Source organism: Bos taurus, chromosome 8, assembly GCF_002263795.3.
Source record: "Bos taurus isolate L1 Dominette 01449 registration number 42190680 breed Hereford chromosome 8, ARS-UCD2.0, whole genome shotgun sequence".
NCBI classification, from domain to species: domain Eukaryota; kingdom Metazoa; phylum Chordata; class Mammalia; order Artiodactyla; family Bovidae; genus Bos; species Bos taurus.
This window is the reverse complement of record NC_037335.1, coordinates 81,687,134-81,710,014: the sequence shown is the minus strand read 5'-3', so window position 1 is coordinate 81,710,014 and position 22,881 is coordinate 81,687,134. Positions and strand designations below refer to the sequence as shown.

The 22,881-nt window shown below is 38.6% G+C and overlaps 1 protein-coding gene across 21 annotated transcripts in view; it reads left to right on the top strand.

The window, feature by feature from the left end:
- The window catches only part of FANCC (FA complementation group C), a 343,951-nt gene that overhangs the window by 263,865 nt on the left and 57,205 nt on the right, over positions 1–22,881 (top strand). For all 21 annotated transcript variants that reach the window (XM_024995472.2, XM_059888957.1, XM_059888956.1 and 18 more), the window contains one exon: positions 2,904–3,068. In XM_024995472.2, coding sequence (XP_024851240.1) covers positions 2,904–3,068 — 165 coding nt within the window. The remainder of the gene's footprint in view (positions 1–2,903; positions 3,069–22,881) is intronic.

Below are 22,881 nucleotides of genomic sequence, written 5' to 3'. Positions count from 1 at the left end.
TATGATGTTGAATGATTTGCCTTGGAAATGAACTGAGATCCTTCTGTCATTTTTGAGATTGCACCCAAGTACTGCATGTTGGACTCTTTTGTTGACTTTTTTTTTTAATCATTGTGTAGTTAGACAAAAAATTGTCTCTATGAGAATTTTGCTGTTATCAAGTAAATAATACAGCTAAACTAATAATTTATAAGAAATTAATAATAATGTAAACCTTATGTGCAATTATATTTTCTTAAAGTATTCAGTTGATTTTTAGAGATTGATAACTAATTCTGGAGACTTTTAAAGAGTAGAGCAGTGTTTCTCAAACTTTAGTGTGCAGAAGATTACCCTGGAAAAATGTAAACAGATTCCTTGGCCTCACTTCTAGAGATGCTGCTGCTGCTGATTTCTAGACCTGTACTTTGAGTACCTCTGATATAGAAAACTTGGAAAAATCCTGAAGATTAATGTGCCTAACCTATGATGAGTAGGAACTCTAACGATTTAGCCAGAAGATTAACATGAAAATGTAATGTAAAAAATGAAATCAAGTGATGAATTAAGCACCTGAATGTCCTAGTGTTTACTTTATACTCCCAACTTCTATAATTTTAACAATTGAATACATAATACCACAAGAACGAGAGGGGGCTTTTGATGACCCTCAAATTATGAGAGAAGCTTAGAGTGGTAGGTAGGGGCATATTTTTAAGGTAAATATCACATCCCCAAAAGTTTGTAAGAGCATTTTTTTTAAGGGTAGATTCAAGAAATAGGAGGGTAGATGGCAGCCAACAAGATAGTAGTCCTTGTTAGTACTGCAGGAATAGCAGCCAGCTGGCCAGTCCTTCATCCACTCCTCCTCCTCACCCGCTAGCCCCAGAATAGAGACAACAGTGTCCTGTTTCCAGCAAATAGGAGGGACAGGAGCCTTTGAAAGAGAATAAGTATCAAATGGCTATCAACGCCCAGCAGTCTGGGGGGTGCTCTAGTGCCTAGAATGCAATTTATTGGCAACCACAGCCAGCACCACATCCCTGACCCTGCCCCCTAGCGCTGGAGGTCAACTACACTGAACAGAGCATTCATGGAGAGGCTAATGTGGAATCCCAAATTCCAGAAAGAACAAGTGAAAACCACCAGATATTCATGAAAAATTGACACCATAAGGAAAAATGAACCAAATGTAACAAACGGAAAATGCAAATATACCAATATATACATTTACAAGGATAAGTGATTGGATTTTTTAATAAAAAAAGAATAATTATCTCATTATTCTTTAATTAGCCTAAAGGAAATCAACTCTGAATATTCATTGGAAGGCCTGATGCTGAAGCTGAAGCTCCAGTACTTTGATCTCCTGATGTGAAAAGCCAACTAATTGGAAAAGACTTGATGCTGGGAAAGATTGAGGGCAGGAGGAGAAGGGTGCGATAGAGAATGAGATGGTTGGATGGCATCACCAACTCAATGGACATGAGTTTGAGCAAACTCTGGGAGATAGTGAAGGACAGGGAAGCCTAACATGCTGTAGTCCATGGGGTCGCAAAGAGGCAGACATGACTGAGCCACTGAAAAACGACTATTAATTATCTTAAGAAGAGAAACTTATTAAATCCTTGAAATAGGAATGGTTTGTTTTTTTTTTCCTAAAGAGGAGACATTTGAGGGGGGGAGTCAATAAATTGGCTGAATAGAAGATAAAGCTAAATAACAATGACTCCAAAGATTGAGCTGAGTAGTTTTGCTAGAATATAATACAAAAGGACAAAGAAATCAAAAGTAAGAAAAGCTTATTTTTTGTTTTTAACTTTTTGATACAGACATCAGGGTAATGCTGATCTCTGTATCAAATTTGATATCAGGTTGATTCAGCTTTCAGGGTAATGCTTGACCAGTAATTTGTGGATAATGTCAGCCTTTCTCATGGTAGAGATAACCCATCACCAACCCTCTAGACCTCTGGCAGGCAGCTCTACTTGTGTTCCTAGACAGATTTTCAGGAATGAGTGTGAACAGCACTTGATGAATTTTAGTGTATTGTCAAACGAGAATATGTATAATTGTGTGAAGAGTCTATTATAACACTCCTGCCTTTTAAAGCTGACTGATGCATATCTATGTGGGACTAGACTCCATGTAATTCAACCGAAATAATGTATTGCAATAAATTAGATCAGATCAGTTGCTCAGTCGTGTCCGACTCTTTGCGACCCCATGAATCGCAGCATGCCAGGCCTCCCTGTCCATCACCAACTCCTGGAGTTCACTCAGACTCACGTCCATCGAGTCAGTGATGCCATCCAGCCATCTCATCCTCTGTCGTCCCCTTCTCCTCCTGCCCCCAATCCCTCCCAGCATCAGAGTCTTTTCCATTGAGTCAACTCTTCGAATGAGGTGGCCAAAGTACTGGAGCTTCAGCTTCAGCATCATTCCTTCCAAAGAACTCCCAGGGCTGATCTCCTTCAGAATGGACTGGTTGGATCTCCTTGCAGTCCAAGGGACTCTCAATATGCACAACTAAATATAAGAATTCACTGTCTTCTTTCAAACCATATAGGAAAGAGATTTGTAAACATATAAAATAGTGCCACTCTTCTCACTAAATATTTTTTTGTTTTGTAAAATATAGTTATTTTTTAACAAAAAATGTTATTCATGTTAACATCAAATGGATTTTTTTTTGTTACTTTTAGCTAGTTAATAAATATTTTAGGTGTCTTTGTTTTAATTGCAAATGTGATGAATATTGGTAGTTATAACCTCAGAAATGAAAGAAATAATTCAAAGAAATTAAAATCAAAAAATAACTCAAAGAAATAATTAAATTCTTTCAGCATGAAGATTTTATATGCCTTTAACTATGTGTGGCTCTAAGATTTTGGTACTTACTGCTCATTTTATTTATTCCATAGGATGTCTCCTGAACGAGTAAGGTCCCTGTCACGAATCTGTGTCCCACTTCTTACTTTGCCAGATTTTGAACCACTGGTAGAGGCTCTGCTCACCTACCATGGACATGAACCTCAGGAAGTACTCTGCCCTGAGTTCTTTGATGCTGTGAATGAGGCTTTTTTGCTGTAAGTGATGACCCTTTACTTCATCATCCAATTCTGTTTTCCTTTTTTTAGAATACTTCAGTATGTTGGAAATGTAATTTGCAAATGTTTTGGTCTCAGTACCACTGTATATTCCTAAAAATTATTGAGGATCTCAGTGACCTTTTTTAAAAATGTGGGTTCTATCTATCAATATTTACCGTACTTGAAATTAAAAATCTTTTTAATATTTATCATTTCCTTTTAAAATAACAATAAATTGATTAAATATTAGTACAAATAGCATATTTTTTAACAAAAAACTGACCTTTTCCAAGAAAAAAAAATTGTCTAACAAGAATGACATTGTTTTTACATTTTTGCAAACTTCTTTATTTTTTGACTTAAAAGATGACAGCTAGGTTCTCACAGTATTTTTGTATTCAGTCTGATGCAGTGTTTTTTTGGTTGAAGCATAAGAAAATCCAGCTTCACATAGACATGCACTTGGAAAAAGCACTAGTATATTTTAATAGCCATCTCAGATTGTGGATATTTGAGGTGAATACCTCACCAAAAGTTGAAAATGGTGAGGTTTTTTAAAGGTTAGTTGCAAGGTGGATTCTGAAATTATGTAAATGAGCTTTTCACACTATTACATTAAAACCCATTGGTCTGTCTTGCACTTTTAATGGATTTTGTAGCTTCATGCATGGTTTATTTGGAAAATATTGGTTCATTAAGTTATGCAGATCTTCCAAACATTGACATATTTTCATTTTATCAGGAATGTCTTTTAAGTGTTGGGAAGCTATAAAGCTCACATTGGTGAAAGCAAATTTTCCAAGATTCTAATTCCTGCTTAAAAACTCAAATTTATCATTGGTTACAAATACCGTCAGTTGTTTTCCTTAGTATGCTAAGGTCACTTCTGTAATTTAGAAAAAGTATGTGCCAAATATTCAAGTCTGAATAACCTCTGTTTGTCCACCAGGCATTTTTCTCAAGTAAGTTTATGAGAACAGTGGCTAGTTGATCTCGCAGCTCAGCAAGTTGCACAGTGCTTTTCCTCTGGACAGTCATCACTTTTTGGTATATAGAAGAAATCTTTATGCATACTTTTCACCACACAGAATTTTTTTAAGTTAAAAGTGTCCTCTAGGGTAAAATTAATATTTTATATTAATACTTACTGTGAAATGCATTTTTATGTGAAACTGGCAGTGTTTTTACTGTATGTTGTATCAAAGTGTACAGTGACCACTGTTGCTGCACTGATTTCTGTTAGGTACAACATTACTCGCTTTTTGTACTATGAATGCAAATGTCAACTCAGTTGTTCTAGGAAAACCACGAGATACAAAATAGTTATTTAACACTTCAAGTATTTCTGTACCATATGTGTGTATTGCTAAGTTCATCTAAAAAAAACTCCTGTTCTTAGTGCCAATACCAGGTGAATAGAAGCAACACAACTAGGTCAGCCATATCTGGAGATTCAGTTTTAAGGCAGAAGTACAGTTCTGTTGATGAAATATTAAGTCAAATACACATTTGAATTATTTAATTCCTTTTTTTAAAGACTCTGAATGATTGGTCTTAAATTAGTGCTGCAATTAGCTCGCACTATGATAGAATTTGAGAATATCCTATTAAGACACAGGAAGATACATTTACAGTTTTTAGCACAATACTTTGGACTAGATGTCCTACTCTCATGAGTCGGAGAAATCTCTGGTATTTTGATTTCATATTTCCCCATGTGAAATGAAAGAAGTCTTTTAATTCTCTTTTGTAAAGCAAATAATCCAGTTTTAATATAAGAAAATATAAAGTTTATTTTTGAATAAAATATTATTAAATTATAAATAAAATGTTTTATTTATATAAAAATTTAAATATGTAAAATATATATCTAAAATAATATGGATACAATTTATGAAATTTTTAAAAAGATGTTTGGATTTATTACAAAATAAGACAAAAATGCACTTGGGTTCTTGTTATGTTTCCATGTAGGCACAAGAGAAAACATCAGAGTTTTTATTTACTTATTACATTTTATTTCCCCCAGCTTAATTGAGATATAAGTGATATATAACGTGGTATATTTTTTAAGATGTATGAATTAATTTTATACACTTTTAAGTTGCAAATGACTACCACTATAGTGTTAGTTAACACCTCCTTCACATCACAGGATTGCCATTTCTTTTTCTGTTGTTGTGAGAATATTTAAGATGTACTCTTAGCAACTTTCAAATACGCAATTCAGTATTATTAACTATGTGCCATGCTGTGCTGTATTTAGTCGCTCAGTCATGTCTGACTCTGCAAACCCATGGACTGTAGCCCGCCAAGCTCCTCTGTCCATGGGGATTCTCCAGGTAAGAATCCTGGAGTCGGTTGCCATGCCCTCCTCCAAGGGATCTTCCCAACCCAGGGATCAAATCCAGGCCTCCTGCATTGCATGCAGATTCTTTACCATCTGAACCACCAGGGAACCCCATTATTAACTATAATCAGCATGATGTATTTTTAGATCCCCAGAACTTATTCATCTTATAACTGGAAGTTTTAAGTACTTTTTGATCAACATCTTCCCATTTCTCCCACACCCCCAGTCCCTAGTAACCATCATTCTAGTCTCTGTTTCTATGAGTTTATATTTTTTTAGATTCCACATAAACTGCTACCGTATTTGTTTCTCTTTCTAACTTACTTCATTTATCATAATGCCCTCAAGGTCTATCCATGTTGTCACAGCCAAGGATTTCCTTCCTTCTCATGCCTGAATAATACCTGATTGTGTGTATGTGTGTGTGTACAGATATAAATACCACATCTTTATTCATTCTTCTATTGTTGGACACTTAGCTTGTTTTTATATCTTAGCTATTTTAAATATACATAATAAACACGGGAGAACAGATATCTTTTTGATACCTTGTTTTTATTCCCTTTGGATATATACCCAGAACTGCAATTGCTAGATCATTTGGTAGTTTTAATTTTAATTTTTTGAGGAGCCTCTAGACTGTTTTCCATAGTAGCTGCACCAATTTGTGTTCCCACCAATGTTACGCCAAGGGTTCCCTTTTCTTCACATTCTCACCCATACTTGTTACCTTTTGTCTTTTTGTGATAGCCATCCTAATAGGTATGGGGTGATATTTCACTGTGATCTTGATTTGCATTTCCCTAATGATTAGTGATATTAAGTACCTTTTCATTTACCTGTTGGGCATTTGCATATCTTCTTTGGAAAAATGTTTATTCATATGTTCTGCCCACTTTTTAATCAGATTGTTTCATTTTTTTTTCCTATTGAGTTATATGAGTTCTTTATATATTTTGGATGTTTACTCATTATCATATACTTTGCAAATATTTTCTTCCCTTCTATAGGTTGCCTTTTCATTTTGTTGATAATGTAGAAGATTTTTGCAGTACAGAAGCTTCTTAGTTTGATGTAGTTCCACTTAATCTATTTTTGCTGTTGTTGCCTTTGCTTTTGTTGTCAAACAAGTCATTGCTAAGACTAATGTCATGCTTGTCCTCTATTTTCTTCTGGGAGTTTTACAGTTTTAGGTGTTAACATTCAATTCCTTAATCCATTTTGAGTTGATTTTTGTGTTTAGTATAAGATAGGGGTCCAGTGTCTCTCTTTTTTTTTTTTTTTTGTATGTGGTTTATCCATTTTCCCAGTATCATTTATTGAAGCAACTGTTTTTTTCCCTATTGTATATTCCTGGCCCTGCTGTCATAATTTAGTTGATTCGTATATTTATGAGTTTGCTTCTGGGCTGTCTTTTCTGACAGATGTGTATATACCAATGCCATACTGTTTTGATTATTATAGCTTTGTGATATAGTTTACATGTACAGATGTGAGAGTTGGACTATAAAGAAAGCTGAGCGTGGAAAAATTGTGCTTTTGATGCTTTTGAACTGTGGTGTTGGAGAAGACTCTTGAGAGTCTCTTGGACTGCAGGGAGATCCAACCAGTCAATCCTAAAGGAAATCAGTCCTGAATATTCATTGGGAGGACTGATGCTGAAGCTGAAACTCCAATACTTTGGCTACCTGATGCGAAGAACTGACTCATTGGAAAAGACCCTGATGCTTGGAAAGATTGAAGGCAGAAGGAGAAGGGGACAACAGAGAATGAGATGGTTGGATGGCATCACTGACTCGATGACATGAGTTTGAATAAGCTCCAGGAGTTGGTAATGGACAGGGAAGCCTGGCATACTGCAGTCCATGGGGTCAGAAAGAATCGGACACAACTGCGTGACCGAACTGAACTGAACTGATGAGCCGTGCCATGTACGGCCACCCAAGACAGATGGTGGGTCATGGTGGAGAGTTATAACAAAACTTGGTCCACTGGAGAAAGGAATGGCAAACCACTTCAGCGTTCTTGCCTTGAGAACCCCATGAACAGTATGAAAAGACAAAAATATATTCCACTCTGTTGTGGCATATATGCAAGCTAAGGACTGTTATCAGAGAAGGCGATGGCACCCCACTCTAGTACTCTTACCTGGAAAATCCCATGGACGGAGGAGCCTGGTAGGCTGCAGTCCATGGGGTCTCGAAGAGTCGGACACAACTGAGAGACTTCACTTTCACTTTTCACTTTCATGCATTGGAGAGGGAAATGGCAACAAACTCCTGTTTTCTTGCTTGGAGAATCCCAGGGATGGGGGAGTCTAGTGGGCTGCCATCTATGGGGTCGCAGAGAGTCGGACACAACTGAAGCGACTTAACAGCAGCAGTAGCAGCAGTAAGGACTGTTATATCTTCTTGGAAAATTGAGCCCTTTATCATTATTTAATCAGTTTCTGTATTCCTGATAATTTTCCTTGCCTTAATGTCTGTTGTATTTGAAATTAACATGACTACTCCTGCTTTCTGTTAGTGTTAAGCATGGCATATTTTTCTCCATCCATGTAGGTTTTTAAAAATTTATATACATTTAAATTTTTTACTTTGGTTGTGCTGGGTCTTTATTGCTGCACATGGGCTTTCTCTAGTTGTGATGAGCAGGGTCTTCTTTCATAGTGGCTTGTCTTGTTACAGATGATGGGCTCTAGGGTATATGGGCTTCAGTGGTTGCAGTGCGTAGGCTCAGTAGTTGTGGCACAGGGGGCTTAGTTGACCCATGGCATGTGGGATCTTCCCAGACAAGTTATCAAACATTTGTCCCCTGAATTGCCAGGAAGATTCTTAACCACTGAACCAGCAGAGAAGCCCCTGTCTGTCCATTTCGTTTTCTTTTTCTCTGTACTGGGTCTTTGTTGCTGCGTGGGCTTTCTCCAGTTGTGGGGAGCAGGGGCTACTCTTTAGTTTCAGTGCATAGCCTTTTCATTGTGGTGGCTTCTCTTGTTTTGGCACCTCTTTTGAGCACCTGAGGCTCTAGGTGCTCAGCCTTCAGTAGTTGCAGCACATGAGTGCAGTAATTGTGGCTCTCTGGCACAGGAGAGAGTACACGGGCTTCATTGCTCCGAGGCATGTGGGATCTTCCCGGATCAGGGATCAAATCTGTGTCTCCTGCATTAGCAGGTGGATTCTTTACCACTCAGCCACTAAGGAAGTTTCCCATTTAGTTTTAATTATATGCATTTTTATATTTAACATGGATTTCTTTTTTAATTAATTTACTTTTTATTGAAGAATAATTGCTCTAAGAATTTTGTTGTTTTCGGTCAAACCTCAACATGAATCAGCCATAGGTATCTGCTCTGCTAAGTCACTTCAGTCATGTCCGACTCTGTGCGACCCCATAGACGGCAGCCCACCAGGCTCCCCTGTCCCTGGGATTCTCCAGGCAAGAACACTGGAGTGGGTGGCCATTTCCTTCTCCAATGCATGAAAGTGAAAAGTGAAAGTGAAGTCGCTCAGTCGTGTCCGACCCTCAGCGACCCCATGGACTGCAGCCTTCCAGGCTCCTCCATCCATGGGATTTTCCAGGCAAGAGTACTGGAGTGGGGTGCCATTGCCTTCTCCGAGCCATAGGTACACATATATCCATAAGACATATATACATAAGACTCTATACATGGACATCACCAGATGGCCAACACCAAAATCAGAATGATTATATTCTTTGCAGCCAAAGATGGAGAAGCTCTATACAGTCAGCAAAAACAAGACCAGGAGCTGACTGTGGCTCAGACCATGAACTCCTTATTACCAAATTCAGACTTAAATTGAAGAAAGTAGGGAAAACCACTAGACCATTCAGGTATGACCTAAATCAAATCCCTTATGATTATACAGTGGAAGTGAGAAATAGATTTAAGGGCCTAGATCTGATAGATAGAGTGCCTGATGAGCTATGGAATGAGGTTCAGGACATTGTACAGGAGACAGGGATCAAGACCATCCCCAAGGAAAAGAAATGCAAAAAAGGAAAATGGCTGTCTGGGGAGGCCTTACAAATAGCTCTGAAGAGAAGAGAAGCGAAAAGCAAAGGAGAAAAGGAAAGATATAAGCATCTGAATGCAGAGTTCCAAAGAATAGCAAGGAGAGATAAGAAAGCCTTCTTCAGCGATCAATGCAAAGAAATAGAGGAAAACAACAGAATGGGAAAGACTAGGGATCTCTTCAAGAAAATCAGAGATACCAAAGGAACATTTCATGCAAAGATGGGCTCAATAAAGGACAGAAATGGTATGGACCTAACAGAGCAGAAGATATTAAGAAGAGGTGGCAAGAATACACAGAAGAACTGTACAAAAAAGATCTTCACGACCCAGATAATCACGATGGTGTGATCACTGACCTAGAGCCAGACATCCTGGAATGTGAAGTCAAGTGGGCCTTAGAAAGCATCACTATGAACAAAGCTAGTGGAGGTGATGGAATTCCAGTTGAGCTATTTCACATCCTGAAAGATGATGCTGTGAAAGTGCTGCACTCAATATGCCAGCAAATTTGGAAAACTCAGCAGTGGCCACAGGACTGGAAAAGTCAGTTTTCGTTCCAATCCCAAAGAAAGGCAATGCCAAAGAATGCTCAAACTACCGCACAATTGCACTCATCTCACACGCTAGTAAAGTAATGCTCAAAATTCTCCAAGCCAGGCTTCAGCAATATGTGAACCGTGAACTTCCATATGTTCAAGCTGGTTTTAGAAAAGGCAGAGGAACCAGAGATCAAATTGCCAACATCTGCTGGATCATCGAAAAAGCAAGAGAGTTCCAGAAAAGCATCTATTTCTGCTTTATTGACTATGCCAAAGCCTTTTACTGTGTGGATCACAATAAACTGTAGAAAATTCTGAAAGAGATTGGAATACCAGACCACCTGATCTGCCTCTTGAGAAATTTGTATGCAGGTCAGGAAGCAACAGTTAGAACTGGACATGGAACAACAGACTGGTTCCAAATAGGAAAAGGAGTTCGTCAAGGCTGTATATTGTCACCCTGTTTATTTAACTTATATGCAGAGTCTCAATGAACTCCAGGAGTTAGTGATGGACAGGGAGGCCTGGCGTGCTGCGATTCATGGGGTCGCAAAGAGTCGGACACGACTGAGTGACTGATCTGATTTGATCTGATGCAGAGTACGTCATGAGAAACACTGGACTGGAAGAAACACAAGCTGGAATCAAGACTGCCAGGAGAAATCTCAATAACCTCAGATATGCAGATGACACCACCCTTATGGCAGAAAATGAAGAGGAACTCAAAAGCCTCTTGATGAAGGTGAAAGTGGAGAGTGAAAAAGTTGGCTTAAAGCTCAACATTCAGAAAACGAAGATCATGGCATCCGGTCCCATCACTTCATGGGAAATAGATGGGGAAACAGTGTCAGACTTTATTTTTCTGGGCTCCAAAATCACTACAGATGGTGACTGCAGCCATGAAATTAAAAGACGCTTCCTCCTTGGAAGGAAAGTTATGACCAACCTAGATAGCATATTCAAAAGCAGAGACGTTACTTTGCCAACAAAGGTTCGTCTAGTCAAGGCTATGGCTTTTCCTGTGGTCATGTATGGATGTGAGAGTTGGACTGTGAGGAAGGCTGAGCACCAAAGAATTGATGCTTTTGAACTGTGGTGTTGGAGAAGACTCTTGAGAGTCCCTTGGACTGCAAGGAGATCCAACCAGTCCATTCTGAAGGAGATCAGCCCTGGGAGTTCTTTGGAAGGAATGATGCTAAAGCTGAAACTCCAGTACTTTGGCCACCTCATGCGAAGAGTTGACTCATTGGAAAAGACTCTGATGCTGGGAGGTATTGGGAGCAAGAGGAGAAGGGGACGACAGAGGATGAGATGGCTGGATGGCATCACTGACTCGATGGACGTGAGTCTCAGTGAACTCTGGGAGTTGGTGATGGACAGGGAGGCCTGGCGTGCTGCGATTCATGGGGTCGCAAAGAGTCGGACACGACTGAGCAACTGATCTGATCTGATCTGATACATAACCCCTCCCTTTTGAACCTCCCTCCCATCTCCCTTCCCATCCCACCCTCTGGGTTGATACAGAGCCCCTGTTTGAGTTTCCTGAGCCATACAGCAAATTCCCGTTGGCTATCTATCTATTTTACATATAATGTAAGTTTCCCTGTTACTCTTCCCATACATCTCACCCTCTCCTCCCCTCTCCCCATGTCCATATGTCTATTCTCTATGTCTGTTTCTCCATTGTGCCCTGTAAATAAATTCTTCAGTATGATTTTTCTAGATTCCATATATATGCATTAGAATACAATATTTATCTTTCTCTTTCTGACTTATTTCACTCTGTAGAATATATTCTAGGTTCATCCACCTCATTAGAACTGACTCATATGTGTTCCTTTTTATGGCTGAGTAATATTCCATTGTGTATATGTACCACAACTTCTTTATCCATTCATCTGTCAGTGGACATCTAGGTTGCTTCCATGTTCTAGCTATTGTAAACAGTGCTGCAATGAACAATAGGATACATGTGTCTTTTTCAATTTTGGTTTCCTCAGGGTATATGCCTAGTAGCGAGATTGCTGGGTCATATGGTGGTTTGATTCCTTTTTTTTAATTTCATTTCATTTTATTTTTAACTTTACATAATTGTATTAGTTTTGCCAAATATCAAAATGAATCCATCACAGGTATACATGTGCTCCCCATCCTGAACCCTCCTCCCTCCTCCCTCCCCATACCATCCCTCTGGGTCGTCCCAGTGCACTAGCCCCAAGCATCCAGTATCGTGCATTGAACCTGGACTGGCATCTCGTTTCATACATGATATTTTACATGTTTCAATGCCATTCTCCCAAATCTTCCCACCCTCTCCTCCCACAGAGTCCATAAGACTGTTCCATACATCAGTGTCTCTTTTGCTGTCTCGTACACAGGGTTTATTGTTATCATCTTTCTAAATTCCATATATAAGCGTTAGTATATTGTATTGGTGTTTTTCCTTCTGGCTTACTTCACTCTGTATAATAGGCTCCAGTTTCATCCACCTCATTAGAACTGATTCAAATGAATTCTTTTTAATGGCTGAGTAATACTCCATTGTGTATATGTACCACAGCTTTCTTATCCATTCATCTGCTAATGGACATCTAGGTTGCTTCCATGTCCTGGCTATTATAAACAGTGCTGCAGTGAACATTGGGGTACACGTGTCTCTTTCCCTTCTGGTTTCCTCAGTGTGTATGCCCAGCAGTCTCCATACGGTCTTCCATAGTGGCTGTATCAGCTTACATTCACACCAACAGTGCAGGAGCATTCCCTTTTCTCCACACCCTTTCCAGCATTTATTGTTTGTAGACTTTTTGATGAGGGCCATTCTGACTAGTGTGAGGTGATATCTCATTGTAGTTTTTATTTCCTTTTCTCTAATAATGAGCAGTTTTGAGCATCTTTTCATGTGTTTGTTAGCCATCCATATGTCTTCTTTGGAAAAATGTCTGTTTAGATCTTTTTCTCACTTTTTGATTGGTTTGTGTGTTTTTCTGGTATTGAGTTGTATGACCTGCTTATATATTTTGGAAATTAATCCTTTGTCAGTTGCTATTATTTTCTCCCTTTTTCTTTTCTGTTTCTATTATCTTTTCACCTTGCTTATAGTTTCCTTTGCTGTGCAAAAGCTTTTGAGTTTAATCAGGTCCCACTTGTTTACTTTTGTTTTTATTTCCATTATTCTAGGAGGTGGGTCATAGAGGATCTTGCTTTGATTTATGTCATTGAGTGCTGTGCCTATGTTTTCCTCTAAGAGTTTTATAGTTTCTGGTCTTATATTTAGGTCTTTAATCCATTTTGAGTTTATCTTTGTGTATGGTGTTAGGAGGTATTCTAATTTCATTCCTTTATATGTAGCTGCCCAGTTTTCCCAGCACCATTTATTGAAGAGGCTGTCTTTGCCCCCATTGTATATTCCTGCCTCCTTTGTCATAAATAAGGTACACATAGGTGCATGGGTTTATGTCTGGTCTTTCAATCTTGTTCTGTTGGTCTATATTTCTGTTTTTGTGCCAGTACCATACTGTCTTGATGACTGTAGCTTTGTAGTATAATCTGAAGTCAGGACGGTTGATTCCTCCAGCTCCATTCTTCTTTCTCAAGACTGCTTTGACTATTCGGGATCTTTTGTGTTTCCATATGAATTGTGAAATTTTTTGTTCTAGTTCTGTGAAAAATGCCATTGGTCATTTGATAGGAATCACACTGAATCTGTAGATTGTGTTTGGTAGTATAGTTATTTTCACAATATTAATTCTTCCTACCCATGAACATAGAATATTTCTCCATCTGTTTATGGCATCTTTGATTTCTTTCATTTGTGTCTTACAATTTTCTGTGTACAGTTCTTTTGTCTCCTTAGGTAATTTTATTCCTAGATATTTTATTCTTTTTTTTTGCAATGGTGAATGGTATTGATTCCTTAATTTCTCTTTCTGATTTTTCACTGTTAGTATATAGGAATGCAAGTGATTTCTGTGTATTGATTTTGTTTCCTGAAACTGCTAAATTCACTTATGAGCTCTAGTAATATTCTGATACTATCTTTAGGGTTTTCTATGTACAGTATCATGTCATCTGCAAACGGTGAGAACTTTACTTCTTCATTTCCAATCTGGATTCCTTTTATTTTTCTTCTCTGATTGCTGTAGCTAGGACTTCCAGAACTATGTTGAATAATAGTGATGAAAGTGGATACCCTTGTCTTCTTCCTTATCTTAGGGGGAATGCTTTCAGTTTTTCACCATTAGAATAATGTTTGCTGTAGGCTTATGATATCTGGCCTTTACTATGTTGAGGTAGGTTCCTTCTATGCCCATTTTTTGAAGAGTTTTAATCATAAATGGGTGTCGAATTTTGTCAAAGGCCTTTTCTGCATCTATTGAGATTATCATACAGTTTTTATCTTTCAATCTGTTAGTATGATGTATCACATTTATTGATTTGTGTATATTGAAGAATCCTTGCATCCCTGGAATAAACCCAGCTTGATCATGTTGTTTAAGATTTTTGATGTGTTACTGAATCCTCTTTGCTAAACTTTTGTTGAGGATTTTTGCATCTATGTTCATCAGTGATATTGGCCTGTAGTTTTCTTTTTTGTGTTGACTTTGTCTGTTTCAGGTATCAGGGTGATGGTAGCCTTGTAGAATGAGTTTGGAAGTGTTCCTTCCTCTGTAATTTTTTGAAAAAGTTTTAGAAGGATAAGCATTAGCTTTTCTCTGAGTGTTTGATAGAATTCTCCTGTAAAGCCATCTGGTTCTGGGCTTTTGTTTTTTGGGAGATTTTTGATCGCAAGTTGAATTTCAATGCTTATAATTGAGTTGTTCATAATTTCTTTTTCTTCCTGGTTCAGTCTTGGAAGATTGAACTTTTCTAAGAATCTGTCCATTTCTTCCAGGTTATCCATTTTACTGCTATATCAGACAGTCGCTCAGTCGTGTCCGACTCTTTGCGACCCCATGAATGACAGCATGCCAGGCCTCCCTGTCCATCACCAACTCCTGGAGTTCACTGAGACTCACGTCCATCGAGTCAGTGATGCCATCCAGCCATCTCATCCTCTGTCGTCCCCTTCTCCTCTTGCTCCCAATACCTCCCAGCATCAGAGTCTTTTCCAATGAGTCAACTCTTCGCATGAGGTGGCCAAAGTACTGGAGTTTCAGCTTTAGCATCATTCCTTCCAAAGAACTCCCAGGGCTGATCTCCTTCAGAATGGACTGGTTGGATCTCCTTGCAGTCCAAGGGACTCTCAAGAGTCTTCTCCAATACCACAGTTCAAAAGCATCAATTCTTCGGCGCTCAGCCTTCCTCACAGTCCAACTCTCACATCCATACATGACCACAGGAAAAGCCATAGCCTTGACTAGACGAACCTTTGTTGGCAAAGTAATGTCTCTGCTTTTGAATATGCTATCTAGGTTGGTCATAACTTTCCTTCCAAGGAGGAAGCATCTTTTAATTTCATGGCTGCAGTCACCATCTGTAGTGATTTTGGAGCCCAGAAAAATAAAGTCTGACACTGTTTCCACTGTTTCCCCATCTATTTCCCATGAAGTGATGGGACCGGATGCCATGATCTTCATTTTCTGAATGTTGAGCTTTAAGCCAACTTTTTGACTCTCCACTTTCACCTTCATCAAGAGGCTTTTGAGTTCCTCTTCACTTTCTGCCATAAGGGTGGTGTCATCTGCATATCTGAAGTTATTGAGATTTCTCCCGGCAGTCTTGATTCCAGCTTGTGTTTCTTCCAGTCCAGCGTTTCTCATGATGTACTCTGCATATAAGTTAAATAAACAGGGTGACAATATACAGCCTTGATGTACTCCTTTTCCTATTTGGAACCCGTCTGTTGTTCCATGTCCAGTTCTAACTGTTGCTTCCTGACAGTTGTTCATAATAGTCTCTTATAATCCTTTGTATTTCTGCACTGTCTTTTGTAAGCTCTCCTTTTTCATTTCTAATTTGTTGATTTATTTCTTCTCTCTTTTTTTCTTGACAAGTCTGGCCAAAGGTTTGTCAATTTTATCTTCTCAAAGAATCAGCTTTTAATTTTATTAATCTTTACTATTGTTTACTTCATTTCTTTCTACTAATTTTGGGGGGTTTTTTGTTCTTCTTTTTCCAGTTGTTTTAGTTTGTCTAGTTTAGTTTAGTTTAGTTGTCTGTTTGACGTTTTTCTTGTTTCTTGAGGTAGGATTGTATTGCTATAAACTTTCCTTTTAGAACTGCTTTTACTGCATCTCATAGGTTTTGAGTTGTGTTTTCATTGTCATTTGTTTCTAGAAATTTTTTGATTTCCCTTTTAATTTCTTCAGTAACCTGTTGGTTATTTAGAAATGCATTGTTTAATCTCCATATGTGTATGTTTTTTAAGTTTTGTTCCTTGTAATTGATATCTAGTCTCATAGCATTGTGATCAGAGATGATTGATATGATTTCAATTTTCTTAAATTTACTGAGGTTTGATTTGTGACCCAAGATGTGGTCTATCCTGGAGGATGTTCCATGTGCACTTGAGAAGAAGGTATATTCTTCTGCATTTGGAAGGAATGTCAGGAAGATATCAATGAGATCCATCTCATCTAATGTATCATATTAGACTTGTGTTTCCTTATTAATTTTCTGTTTTCATGATCTGTCCATTGGTATGAGTGGGGTATTAAAGTCTACTATTATTGTGTTACTGTCAATTTCTCCTTTAATGTTTGTCTTATGTATTGAGGTGCTCCTATGTTGGGTGCATACATATTTACAATTGTTGTGTCTTCCTCTTGGATTGATCCTTTGATCATTATTTAGTGTCCTTCCTTATCTCTTGTAATATTCTTTATTTTAAAGTCTATTTTGTCTGATATAAGGATTGCTACTCCAGCTTTCTTTTGCTTCCCATTTGCATGGAATGTATTTTTCCATCATCTCACTTTCAGTCTATGTGTGTCTTTAGGTCTGAAGTGAGTTTCTTGTAGACAGTACATATATGAGTCTTGTTTTTGTATCCATTCAGCCAGTCTGTGTCTTTTGGTTGGAGCATTTAATCTGTTTACATTTAAAGTAATTATTTATATATATGTTTCTATTGCCACTTTCTTAATTGTTTGGGTTTGATTTTGTAGATCTTTTTCTTCTCTTGTATTTCTTGACTATATAAGTCCCTTTAACATTTGTTGTAAAGCTGGTTTGGTGGTATTGAATTCTGTTAACTTTTGCTTGTCTGAAAAGCTTTTTATTTCTCCATCAATTTTGAATGAGATCCTTGCCAGGAACAGTAGTCTTGTTTGTAGATTTTTCCCTTTCAGTACTTTAAATATATCCTGCCATTACCTTCTGGCCTGCAAGAGTTTCTGCTGAAAGATCAGCTGTTAAATGTATGGGTTTTCCCTTGTATGTTTCTTGTTGTTTCTCCCTTGCTGCTTTTAATATTCTTTCTTTGTGTTTGGTCTTTGTTAGTTCAATTAGTATGTGTCTTGGTTTGTTTCTCCTTGGGTTTATCTTGTATATGACCCTCTGTGCCTCTTGCATTTGATTGACTATTTCCTTTTCCATGTTAGGGAAATTTTCAACTATAATCTCTTCAAAAATTTTCTCATTCCCTTTCTTTTTCTCTTCTTCTTCTGGGACCCCTATAATTTGAATGTTTGTGTGTTTGATATTGTCCCAGAAGTCTCTGAGACTGTCTTCAGTTCTTTTCATTCTTTTTACTTTATTCTGCTCTTCAGAAGTTATTCCCACCATTTTACCTTCCAGCTCACTGATTCGTTCTTCTGCTTCAGATATTCTGCTATTGATGCCTTCCAGAGTATTTTTAATTTCAGTAATTGTGTTGTTTGTCTCTGTTTATTCTTTAATTCTTCTAGGTCTTTATTAATTGATTCCTGCATATTCTCCATTCTGTTTTCAAGGTTTTTGATCATCTTTACTATCATTATTCTGAATTCTTTTTCAGGTAGTTTGCCTATTTCCTCTTCATTTATTTGGACTTCTGTGTTTCTAGTTTGTTCCTTCATTTGTGTAGTATTTCTCTGCCTTTTCATTATTTTTTTTAACTTACTATGTTTGAGATCTCCTTTTCCCAGGCTTCAGGGTTGAATTTTTTCTTCATTTTGATTTCTGCCTGCCTAATGTTGGTCCCTTGTTTTGTGTAAGTTTCATATAGGGTGAGATTTGTACTGAGTTTTTTTGTTTGTTTTTCCTCTGATGGGCAAGGCTGAGTGAGGTGATAATCCTGTCTGCTGATGACTGGGTTTGTATTTTTGTTTTGTTTGTTGTTTAGATGAGGCATCCTGCACAGGGTGCTACTGGTGGTTGGGTGATGCTGGGTCTTGTATTCAAGTGGTTTCCTTTGTATGAGTTCTCACTATATGATACTCCCTAGGATTAGTTCTCTGGTAGTCTAGGGTCTGTTGGACTGTGAAGAAAGCTGAGCTCCAAAGAATTGATACTTTTGAAGTGTGGTATTGGAGAAGACTCTTGAGAGTCCCTTGGACTGCAAGGAGATCCAACTAGTCCATCCTAAAGGAGATCAGTCCTGGGTGTTCATTGGAAGGACTGATGCTAAAGCTGAAACTCCAGTACTTTGGCCACCTCATGCGAAGAGTTGACTCACTGGAAAAGACTTTGATGCTGGGAGGGATTGGGGGCAGGAGGAGAGGGGGATGACAGAAGATGAGATGGTTGGATGGCATCACTGACTTGATGGACATGAGTTTGAGTGAACTCCGGGAGTTAGTGATGGACAGGGAGGCCTGGCGTGCTGTGATTCATGGGGTTGCAAAGAGTCAGACATGACTGAGTGACTGAACTGAACTGAGTCTAGGGTCTTGGGGTCAGTGCTCCACTCCAAAGGCTCAGAGTTTAATCTCTGGTCGGGAACAAAGATTCCATAAGTGGTTTGTTGCGGCATAAAGTGAGATTAAAACAAATACCCAAAAACGAGAAACCGAAGATGAACACCACATAAATGGCCGTTACAAAATCAAGCAAATAATAATTAAAATAGTGGAATACACATATATACCCTTAAGTGAAATAAAAACAGTCCAGCAAAAATAAACTGCAATACATTGATCTGCCAAACAAAGGAAACCAAAAATTATATCTACCAGTTAAGAACAAAACTAACTAAAGCACAAACTAGAAAACAAAACTAAAGCAAGATGCCAAGTGGGTAAGAAAGCAATGAAACCAAAATTAACAAATGTTGAGAGGAAAGAAAGCAAGAATAGATAAGCAAAGTTAAATAGAGGTAGATAAAGAAGGTTTATATACATTAAAGATTGTCTGTAAAGGGAAAAGAACAGTGGGGAAAGTAAACAAAGAATAAATGTAGAAAAATAATAATAGGTTTTAAAAAATTGAACATTAAAATTTAAAAAAAGGAAGGAAAAAAAAAAAAGAACTCCACAGAACTGCAGAAGCCCAACATAGAGGCAGAAGTTTATAACAATGAAAAATGTGAATGAAAAAAAAAACCTCAAAAGCTTACTTAGATTTCATACTGCCAATAAAATCGATAAATACAATAGAGAGAGAAAAAAAAAGAAAAGAAAAAAATCCAAAGGATGTACAGAACAAGTCAAAACATAAGAATAATAAATGTTTTTCCTGAGTCACTGCTGTCAGAGTCCTTTCCCTCCCTGGGAGTCACAGTCCACCTCACCTCTCTAGGGTGCCCTCTGACACTGCGCTGGTCCATGGACCTGCTGTGGGGCATCTCAGATTCTAATCTGGTCCTACTCCTGTGTGTTCTTGCCTCCAATGTCCACAGCTATCAGATCTAGTGCATTTTCTTTTGTGGGAGCTCTGAATGTCCCTTTATATATTCCATAGACAGAGTCTGCCTAGTTGATTGTGTGGGTTTAATCTGCAACATATACAGCTGGTGGGAAGGTTTTGGATCTTCTTCCTTAGCCACACTGTGCCTTGATATCAATTGTGGTTTTATTTCCATCGCTGCATGTGGGTCATCCACTGGGGTTTGCTCCTGAGGCTGCCCTGGAGGACTTGGGTCTGCTCCAGTGAGGGCCAGGTGTGGAGGTGGTGCAGCTGCTTGGGTCTCAGGGGTTCTGGCAGCACCAGATACTCAGGGGAGTTGGTGGCTAGGGGAGCAGGAAATATAGTGCTCTAGAAGGGTATGGCAACCAGTATTGGCCAGTACACCCCAGTATTCTTGCCTGGAGAACCCCACCTGACAGAGAAGCCTGGCAGGCCACAGTCCACAATGTCGCAGAGCTGGACATGACCGAAGTGACCCTGCTTGCGTAGATGCAATACTTTTTTTTGCCTGAGGCAGCTCTGCCCCAGTGAGGGTTGAGCGTGAATGTGGCACAGCTGCTTGGGTTGAAGGGACCCTGGCGGCGCCAAGTGTGCAGAGACATGAACTGCCTCTGCCAAAAGGAGTTATGGCCCTAACAAAGTCTTTTCTTGAGCCTCTTGTAGCTGGTGATCAGAAGGCCTCTTTGGCCAGTCTTTCTCCATAGCTCCACCCATTCAGGCACTTACAGGGATCCCTTGCCTGGGGTCCTTTTCTGTTGTTCAGGGCATCAGGCACATAGAGGGGCCTCCCCGGCTGGGGTCCTTCTCTGTAGATCGGGGCGTCAGGCTCTTAAAGGGGCACCATGGGTGGAGTCCTACTCTGTAGTTCAGTGCAATCAGGTGTCAGGTGTTTGATGGGCCAGCCTCTCTATTGTTCAGTTGCTGATGCTGGAGTGTGGGAAGGGAGAAGCTATGGTGATGGCTCCACCTGCTATGTGTGACTCAGCAGTATTATCTTGCTTCCATGGCTGCCAGGCTTTCCTCCACAGGCATTTCCCACCACGATCTCCTCCCTCGCATGTCCTCTATCTGTCTCTCTGCAGTCAACAGCAGCCCTCGCTCTGGGATTGCTCCATAATCCCTGAACTCCAGCTCCCAGCTGCTGCACCTTCTAGGGGACCTGTGTCCCTGTCCTGGGTATGTCTGGGGCTACAGCAAGGACTCTCTGATTCTCATTCCATTTAGGCTGTCACTGATCAGCTGTTAAACTCTCAGCCTTAAATGTTTCTCCTCTGACTCAAACAGTTGCCCCAGTGTGGGGATCAGACCCCTGCTTCAGTCCCCCCACCCACCAAGGACAGGTCCGGTCCTGCTGACACTCCTGTTTTTCCCCCTAGTTCCTTCATTCTACCGAGTTTTGTGTGGTTCTGTGTGTTCTTTTCTGCTGGTCAGGTACTCGTGTCCTCTCTCAGCTGGTGTTCTGCATGCACTTCTGTGTCTGAAGGTGTATTCCTGATGTATCTGTGGAGAGAGATGTACTCCACGTCCACCTATTCCTCCACCATCTTTTTCTCCTCCTCTAACATGGAATTCTTGTAGACAAGCTATAATTGGTCTTGTTTTGATATAGTCTGTCAATGTCAATCTTTATTTGGTACATTTAGACCATTGAAGTTCAAAGTGCTAATCGTTACAGTTGGACTAGTATGTATTATGTTTATTACTGCTTCGTATTTGTTGTGAAGTTCAAAGTGCTCATCGTTACAGCTGGACTAGTATGTATTATGTTTATTACTGCTTCGTATTTGTTGTGAAGTTCAAAGTGCTCATCGTTACAGTTGGACTAGTATGTATTATGTTTATTACGCTTCGTATTTGTTGTCCTTGTGATTTTTTCCTCTTTTGTCTTTCACCCCTTTTTCTGCCTTTGGTGGCTCTAATTGAGCATTTTATCTCATTTTATCTCCTTTCTTAGCATAGTTGTTACACTTCTTTTCTTACCTGTTTTAGTGATTTCCCTAGAGTTTGCAATATACATCAACATTTAATTCAAATCCACTTTCATCAATTCACTTTTTGAAGTTTACAGTGCAGAGGCACAGGCTTACTAAGTACCTTATAACAAAGTAATCCTAATTCCTCCCTCTTGTCCCTTAGATCATTGCTATCATTCATATCACATGTATGTGAATAAACATCAGCATATACATACACACATAAACATACATAATTGAATACAGTGTTCATATTATTATTGAACAAAGTATCATCTGTTACATCAATTAGGAACAGGAAAAATAAAAGCTTTTATTTTGGTTTCAGTTACTCCTTCTTCAATTCTCTTCATGTAGTTCTGAGTTTCTTCCCTTTATCATTTTCTTTCTCTCTAAAGATCTTTTAACATTTCTTACAAAGAAGCTCTATTGGCAACAAATCATCTTAATTTTCATTGTCTAAAAAAGTGTTTATTTCTTTTCCACTTCTGAAGGATAATTTCAGAGTATAGAATTCTAGATGGTTGGTTTTTTATCTTAACATTTGAATATTTTATTTTATTTTCTTCTTGCTTGCATGTTTTCTGAGAATTTGGATATAATCTTATCTTTGTTCCTCCATATGTAAGATATTTTCTCCCCTCTAGCTTCTTTCAGAATTTTTCTTTAATTTTTTTGGGAGGCAGTTTGAAAATGATATGCCTGTGTGTAAGGTTCTAGTATTAATCCTGCATGTGTTCTTTGAGCTTCCTGGAATTGTGATTTGGTATCTGACATTAATTTGGGAAAATTCTCATTATTGTTTCAAATGTTTCTTCTGTACCTTTCTCTCTTTCTTCTTCTATTAGACCATTTGTAGCTGTGCCACATCCCTTGGAAATTTTTTTTTTCAGTTTTGTTGTCCTTGCTTTTCAGTTTTCAAGGTATCCATTCATATATCCTCTAGATCAGAGACTGTTTTCTCACCAAATCTACTAATAAGCTTATCAAAGGCACTCTTCATTTCTGTACAGTGTTTTTATCTCTAGTATTTCTTTTTGGTTCTTTTTTAGGATTTCCAACTCTCTGCTTACATTACCCATCTGTTCTTGCTTGCTATCTACTTTATCCATTAGAACAGTGGTCCCCAGCCTTTTTGGCACCA